Raw genomic sequence first — 8,315 nt, forward strand, 5'->3', positions numbered from 1 at the left:
GCAACGGAGTATTTCCTGTTTTATTTTGTTCATTATTGTATTACAGTGTTGATATATGTGTGAGACAGACATGTGTATTGGACATTTATGAAAATACGGAACAAATCGCGTCCCGTATCGGTTCAAAACGGGACACAAGATTTAATTGCCAAATAAATGACGATTCCGTATTTTACGGGACGGGTGGCAACCCTATGTTTGTACACACACACACACACACACACACACACACATATATATATATATATATATATATATATATATATATATATATATATATATATATAACAAAAAAAAAAAATATATATATATATATATATATATATATATATATATATATATATATATAAAACGTTAAACCAAAAGCAGCAAGATGGCGCACAATATGACGTTCTGCCACGTATAAATTAGGCGACTATAAACGCTGCTCGCAATTGGTTACACTCGCTTTCTCGCTGTCCAATCAGAGAAGCAATAGGCTCTTGATATTTTGGGGAGTTCTGCGCCTTGTGTTTTTGTGCGTGTTGAAAGGTAGGCAGCACGGGTTGGTGAGCTGGTTCAGTAAGTGGATAAGTTCTGTTTTCGGAGTGTAAAAGTACTTTTTATACTGGTTTGATAGACCATATGCTATGTCTGGACACGGACACGGACATGGTCACGGGTGTTGTGAGGATGATCATGAGCCCGCTGAGCGTGGTGTGGAGTATGGACTGTACAGTCGCATCGACATAGACAAGCTGCAGTGTCTCAATGAGAGCCGAGATGGAGACGGCAAACTCGTGTTCAAACCATGGGATCAGCGCACAGATAGAGAAAAGGTACATGGCCGACAAACACTATGCTTACTCCATGAAAAGTTGTTGGATCAGGTGTGTTAGAACAGGTAATTGTCAGCTGTGTGTATTCAGTCCAGAGCTGTGTCATCTTACCCAACCCTGAGAGATCAGGAGCATTACATGGCTCTCTAATGGAGAGACTGAAATTAAAGCAAGACCCTGCAGGTGAATTCAACATTCCCTTTCAAACAACAAATCTCACAATCAGTCTTAACCAGCTAACTGTTGTTAGTCTTAGAAGTATACTTTGTCTATCAAAGAAATCAACATTTATTAAAGCAAATAAGATGTTGTCTAATTATGTACATTTGTATAGCACCTAAAATCAAACTGGTGTTTCGGAGCTTTTTAATGTTGTCCTTTAGTTGTATGGCATATCTGGAAAACAAATACAAAAAAATGTTTTGGAGATATTCTTAATAAATAATAATAATAATAATAATAATTTTATCTTCAGACTGTCTTTGTCCTATCCACTCCTCCGGGTCTTCTTGGAAGGAATTGCCAACAGTGTGCTGGGGTTTTTTGGGGGGTCTTGCTCCCCTAGATCCACTGTATTCTGTGCAATGGGTGGCACCCCTTATTGGTTGTGGCTCTTCACCACGCGCAGCGGTCTTCGTCAAGGATAGGCTATAATTGCCCAGTCTGGTAGTGCACTGGGGTTTGCTTCACTTGACGCTTTAAGTGGGGAGACCAGTCTAGGATGCCATGAAGGCTCTAGGAAAGGTGGTACTACTCCAGGGATCCTTGCCATTATTATTATTATTATTATTATTATTATTATTATATTAAACCTACTAAATTTTTTTTTTAAATAATAAGTCCATCACGGAGTCTCCTTCAGAGTCCAAGAGTAGAAGGACTGAAGTTATTTTGCAAAAAGTATCATGATGGTATGGTGAGGATTTTGCTTGGTATATGAGCGCTGCCTATTAGTGTGATTTTTCTGTATTATCTGGGTGATGTTTCCAGGAATTTTCTTAAATTGTTTTTTCTCTTCCTAATCATCCCAAATGCCCCAACAATAACTGGGACTGTTGTTGTCCTAAGATTCCATATCCTTGCAATTTCAACTTGGAAAATCTTTTATACTTGTTAATATCTCTGTTAAAGAATATGAAAATCTGTTGGTACAGCTACATCGATGATAAGGCATATCCTAGCATTATGGTCTTTTAATTACAACATCTGGCCTGTTTGCAGTCATATTTCTATCAATGTGGATTGGGAAATCTCATCTCATTATCTCTAGCCGCTTTATCCTGTTCTACAGGGTCGCAGGCAAGCTGGAGCCTATCCCAGCTGACTACGGGCGAAAGGCGGGGTACACCCTGGACAAGTCGCCAGGTCATCACAGGGCTGACACATAGACACAGACAACCATTCACACTCACATTCACACCTACGGTCAATTTAGAGTCACCAGTTAACCTAACCTGCATGTCTTTGGACTGTGGGGGAAACCGGAGCACCCGGAGGAAACCCATGCAGACACGGGGAGAACATGCAAACTCCGCACATAAAGGCCCTCGCCGGCCACGGGGCTCGAACCCAGACCTTCTTGCTGTGAGGCGACAGCGCTAACCACTACACCACCGTGCTGCCGGATTGGGAAATCCTGGAGTATTATTATATTTGATGAGTCATGGTGTCCAGGTTTTGTTTGTCCAATTAAATGCCCTCTCAATGTACATATTGCTCTATGGTAGCAGCTTGCAGTAAGCATGATTCATCTGTGCAGCTCCCTCACACAATTTCCTTTCCAACCATCCCTTGGTTGAGGGGGGAAAAAAAGTTAATTAATTTCAGAGAAAGTAGAATTTGTGCAAGTTTATGGTTATGTGACTGTGTACTTTTCAGAGTGTTTTACCAGCCTGGGGCTGTTTACTGTCCAAATATCTGGCTAGCTGATCAAATTGATCTGGACTAACATGGCAAAAAACATGTCCTTGTCCAAGTCAATGTGTTTTAATGAAGGTGGTGGTGAGAACTCCTCAACAGTTGAAAAAGGCTCTGATTCATGTTTTGCTGTGCTCTGTGTTTAGCAAGTTTACAAAGCTACTCTTGCCTTTGTTTGGATTTTGCAGGAGTGGATTATATCTTGAATGCTTTATGCTGTTGTGTAAATCAGTCAGTCATCTATAAAATGAAAAGATTTTCAGGGATCTATGATGTGATGCTTGGATAATGTTGTGGTTGCGGGTAAACAAAAACAGTGAAAACAATCACATTTCTGTAGAGATTTGTTAGTGCTATAATTCCTCAAGAAGGGGTTATGGATACAGTTTATCCAAATCACTGACCTGACCAAAATTAATTTCTACCTGCAGTGTCTTGCCTTAATTCAAAATACTGTCATGAAAACTTTCAAAATATGTCAAACATGGCAGTATTACCTGTTGTATTCTTTTTGGTATAACTTACAGGTTTGGATGTAGCTTATGATGAGTAAACAATCTCTCTTTAATTTGTTTTTCATTACTGATAATAGAAAGCTGTCTGTGACTCCATAGACACAATCAACTTGACTGTCAGCCAAAATACAGTACTATGCAGTGAATAAGGTGTGGTTTCAGACGTGTCCCAGGCACAGTAGTTAATGCTTGTCAATTTCACCACACCAATAATACCTCTTCTTAAACCAGAAAGGATTAGGCTTGTTAGGACTTCAGTTATTCCACCTGCTATTTACTGACCTTTATGGAAAACCGCCATTATCTGATGTTTTTCAAAAGCCGTTCAGTATGTTTGTTCCAAAATTTAGTTGGTGCAATAGTTTAGTTGATTAATCAATTATAATTTGTGTTATTTCCAGTTTGTAGAGAGTGACGCTGATGAGGAACTCCTGTTCAATATCCCGTGAGACAGTGATTCTGCTCTGGTTTACATAAGTGCTGCATTGATCTAGTTTATGTCCAATATGTATGGACCTTGTTCCTGTTTTTGTCTTGATTTCTGGTCTTCTTGGTTGTTTTGTCAGCTTTACTGGAAGTGTAAAGCTGAAAGGGATTATCATTTCTGGAGAGGATGATGAGTCCCACCCAGCTGAAATGAGGCTGTAAGTGAACTCAGATTAAATGAGTCTTGTCTGGCAGCTGATTTGTATATTGTTAATGTGGATTTTTAATATCTCTGGTTGTGTAGCTACAAGAACATACCGCAAATGTCATTTGATGATGTAAGCAGAGAGCCAGAGCAAGCATTTCGTCTTAACAGGGATCCACTGGCTGAACTGGCGTATCCAACTAAGTAAGTTTGTGTGTGATTTATATGCACACTCTGCTTGTAAAGATACAGTAATACACACTTTATTTTTTTTTTTCCTCTTGTCCTATGTGATGGACTTATTGGCTTTTTTTTCTTTTTTTTTTAAATATAAACAGGATTGCACGCTTTTCTAACGTCCAACATTTGTCTATTCATATTCCTCGAAACTTTGGAGCTGATTCTACTCGAGTCTACTACATTGGACTTCGGGGAGAATATACAGAGGTATTCACTGGAGTCTGAGATTTCTTAATGACGTTTTTGGTGCCTACATCCAAAAATACTCCAAGTAGGAATATATTTGGGTCAAAGCACTTGCATGCTCTTGTCAGTTACAAAATGTCTGGGTTATTTATTTATTTATCCCCCCCCCCCCCCCCCCCCCCCCCCCCCCCCCGAAAGGCCTATTCACATGTACCCTTTGTGTCACACCATCCATTTTATTTTACAAGCATTTGACTCCTATTTGAAGCTCATTCATGGAGATTAACATTTACGGTACTGCATCCTATGTTTAACCACGCATGGAAATAAATGACAGGTGTTCAAACAAAGGGTGTTAATATGATTTGAAGTGATTTTAATAATTTCTGTCTCTTTTTCTTCTGCAGGCTCACAGACATGAGGTGACGATCTGTAACTATGAGGCAGCAGCAAATCCAGCTGATCATAAACTGGAAGCTATTACTCCGCAGACACACTTCATTTCATGATGAATGATGTAAACTTGGAGAGAGAGGTGTGGATGAATTTTGATAATGTTGAGATTAATTCTATTGCAAATATACATTAGGAGTAGAAATGTGTTGGGCATGTTTCAAGAGGAATGGTGATTTTCCTCATGGAGGTTTAAGTTGAAACTGTGTGCCAATAAATATTCTAAGATGAAGAAAACATGTCTTTTGAATACATGCAAATGGTGTTTGATAAAAGCTTAAACAAGGAGATATGAAAATAAAGCTGAAAGTGGAATTCATAGCTCGCTTGTATGTTTGGTGTGGGATTCATTCATAATCTCTGGAAAGTATTAGAGACAAAAAAAAAAGGGCCAAAGTGTTGCAACTTGACAGCTCCAGGGACCCTGATTCGAGCCCGAGTTCAGGCTGTATTGTGTATATTATCCTCATGTATGTATGAGTTTTCTCCTTACTCACAAAAACATGTTGGTAGGTGGATTAGTAGGGAAATTAGACACCATGCACATTTCCGTGCATGGTGTCTTGCAATGGAATGGTGTTCCACCTCCCCCAGTATTCCTGGGATATTCTCCTGAGGTGGCCTTACCCCACCTCCACTCTGACCTGGATAAAATGGTTATTGAAGCTGAATGATGAAAAGTAGAGAAGAACTTGTCTGTAAAACAACTTTGTAGATTTATTCTCCAGTAGGAACACACTTCGAAGATGTACAATTAATCAGCATGTAAATGTTATTGTATGAAAGCTTGTTTCAACCTTCTGAAAAAGAAAAAAATTAAGTGATGTACATTTGAGTGAGTGTAGTAAGGAAGTATTGCTGTTTTGCAATACAATATCATAATGACTTGCTGTTTCATAATAATGAGAATATTTTCAGTTATGACTTGATCTCATTATGAGAACTTGAGTCAGTTATGAGATGCTACTTCGGCTGTGGAGGTGATCAATAGCACCAAGTTCCCGGGGGTGCACATCACCAACTTCACCTGGTCTGTGAGCACTGCGTCACTGGTCAAGAAGGCACAGCAATGTCTACACTTCCTGCGTAGGATGAAGAGAGCCCACCTGCCCCTGCCCATCCTCACTACATTTCTACAGAAGCACCACAGAGAGCATTCTAACCAGCTGCATCTCTGTGTGGTGGGGAGGCTGCAGTGCCTCTGACCGGAAGAATGTGAAGAGTGGTGAGGACAGCTGAGAAAATCATTAGGACTTCTCTTCCCTCCATTCAGGACATTGCACCAAGGTGTTGCATGTCTCGAGCCAGAAATGTCATCGGTGACCCCTCACACTCTCTCCTTATGGACTGTTCTGGCCTCTGGAAATGGGTTCCGCAGCATTCGGTGCAGGACCACCAGGTTCTGTAACAGCTTTTTCCCCCAGGTCACCAGACTGCTGAACTCCAAATCCAATCTCTAAACTTCTATTTATAACTTGAACATTCCTAATTCCACAGGTCACTTTATACTATTGCACTTTTTATAATATTTTTGCTGCTGCATCACTTAATTTAATACAGGTCATATTTAATTCTGTGCTGAGCCAAATTACAACGAAATTTCGTTTGGTGTACACTTTGTTTGCATACTGAGTGACAAAGGTTGTCCAAGTCTATAATTATGATAAACTTTCATTATTATGAGAGGACAGCTCATCATTTTGAGGTACCAGACACTGACATAAAGAACCTAATCAATTATTATAGTGGTGAAAATGGGCTTCTTGTATTTTTGTATAAAATACAAGAATTCTTCTTCTTTTGGCTGCTCCCGATTAGGGGTTGCCACAGCAGATCTTTCGTCTCCATTGCTCCCTGTCTTCTGCATCCTTCTCTACCACACCTGCCACTTTCATGTCCTCTCACCACATCCATGTATCTCCTCTTTGGCCTTCCTTGTTTTTGTTTGTCTGGCAGCTCCATCCTTCCAACATGCTCTACATTTCTTCTCAGGATGTGCCCATACCATCTCAGTCTCATCTCTCTTAGCTTAATTCCCAAGCTCTCCACATGTGCTGTCCCTCTGATGTGCTTGTTCCTTATCCTGTCCAACCTCCCATCGCAAACCTTAACATCCTCAACTCTGCCACCTCCAACTTTGCCTCCTGTCTCTTTGTTAAGGGTACGGTCTCCAATCCAGACATCACAGCTGGTCTCACTACTGTCTTATACATCTTACCTTTCACTTTTGCTGGGACTTTCCTATCACAAATAACTCCTGAAATCCTTCTCCAATTGCTCCACCCTGCCTGCACTCTTTCTCACCTCACTATCGCAGTCCCTGTTTTCCTGCACAGTTGACCCCGGGTACTTGAATTCACCAACTTTTTGTCTACTCCTTGCATCTTCACTACACTCTCATCCCCATTCTCATTGATGCACATGCATTCTGTTTTGCTACTTCTCACCTTCGTTCCAACTCAACCTCCTTTCTACTTTCATCACAATATCATCCGCAAACATGTTTCATGGTGACTCTTGCCTCATTTTGCCCATCAAGCTATCCATCACTATGGCAAACAAGAAAGGACTCCACAGAGATCCTTGATGGAGTCCCACCTTCACCTTGAACCGTTCAGTTGTTCCAACTGCACACCTCACTGCTGTTTCACTGTTCTCATACATGTCTTGCACCACTCTGGGGCGGCACGGTGGTGTAGAGGTTAGCACGGTCGCCTCACAGCAGTTCCGGGTTCGAACCCAGCAGCTGGCGAGGGCCTTTCTGTGTGGAGTTTGCATGTTCTGTCGGTGTCTGCGTGGGTTTCCTCCGGGTGCTCCGACATGCAGTTAGGTTGACGTGGGGCGGCCTTGAGCGAGGTACCTAACCCCTGACTGCTCTGGGTGTGTGCGTGTGTTCACTGCTTCAGCTGGGTTAAATGCAGAGGATGAATCTGTGTGCATGTGGTGACTCTCTATGCAATACTTTTATAATGTGCAATACCACACTCCATAATGTGAAACGCAACACATTCACCTCAGAACTGTGCACCTTACACACTGCACATACAGCTCAAGTCTGTGCACCTTACCTTGCAATACTTCATAATGTGTAATATTTTCTTATAATGTGACTCTCTCATGCAATAATTTATAATGTGACTGTCTCTGTGCAATACTTTATATGTGCGATACCTCACTCCATAATGTGTAACACAACACATACACCTCAGACTGTGCACCTTACACCCCCCCCTTTTTTTTTCTCCCCTTCCCCTCTCTCTCCACGCTGTTTTGCACGTGTATAGTGACAATAAAGGCATTCTATTCTATGTGACAAAGGTTTCTTCTTATATACTTCTCATTCACGCCACTCTTTCTCATACAATACCATAACTCATCTCTTGACACTATCGTATGCCTTCTCCAGGTCTACAAACACACAGTGTAGCTTTCTCTGTACTTCTCCATTAACATTCTTAAAGTACCATTCCACCATTGGATGTATTCTTTGGCATAAAATACAATATATTTTATGACAACATGACTAGATAGAGAAATCTTTTAGCTGCAAAATGA

At 40.8% G+C, this 8,315-nt stretch overlaps 1 protein-coding gene across 2 annotated transcripts; it reads left to right on the forward strand.

The window, feature by feature from the left end:
• The first annotated feature begins 464 nt into the window (after positions 1-464).
• On the forward strand, positions 465-8,077 carry pithd1 (PITH (C-terminal proteasome-interacting domain of thioredoxin-like) domain containing 1). Of its 2 annotated transcripts, XM_060942951.1 has the most exons (7): positions 465-531; positions 620-818; positions 3,652-3,695; positions 3,817-3,894; positions 3,981-4,085; positions 4,220-4,328; positions 4,715-8,077. In XM_060942951.1, exons 2-7 carry the CDS (start codon positions 630-632, stop codon positions 4,814-4,816), a joined length of 627 nt encoding a protein of 208 aa, XP_060798934.1. In that variant the 5' UTR covers positions 465-531; positions 620-629; the 3' UTR covers positions 4,817-8,077. The 2 variants fall into 2 exon arrangements, with proteins under 2 accessions (XP_060798934.1, XP_060798933.1); XM_060942950.1 differs by having other exon boundaries at positions 498-818.
• The last annotated feature ends 238 nt before the right edge of the window (positions 8,078-8,315 follow it).

Source organism: Neoarius graeffei, chromosome 16 (genome assembly GCF_027579695.1).
Source record: "Neoarius graeffei isolate fNeoGra1 chromosome 16, fNeoGra1.pri, whole genome shotgun sequence".
Taxonomy (NCBI): Eukaryota; Metazoa; Chordata; class Actinopteri; order Siluriformes; family Ariidae; genus Neoarius; species Neoarius graeffei.

Coding starts and splice junctions, on each gene's coding strand:
- pithd1 (XM_060942951.1), top strand. CDS start 630: ATGTCTGGACACGGACACGGACATGGTCACGGGTGTTGTGAGGATGAT. Junction 4,086..4,219: donor GAACTGGCGTATCCAACTAA/GTAAGTTTGTGT, acceptor AAATATAAACAG/GATTGCACGCTTTTCTAACG. Junction 4,329..4,714: donor TTCGGGGAGAATATACAGAG/GTATTCACTGGA, acceptor TTTCTTCTGCAG/GCTCACAGACATGAGGTGAC.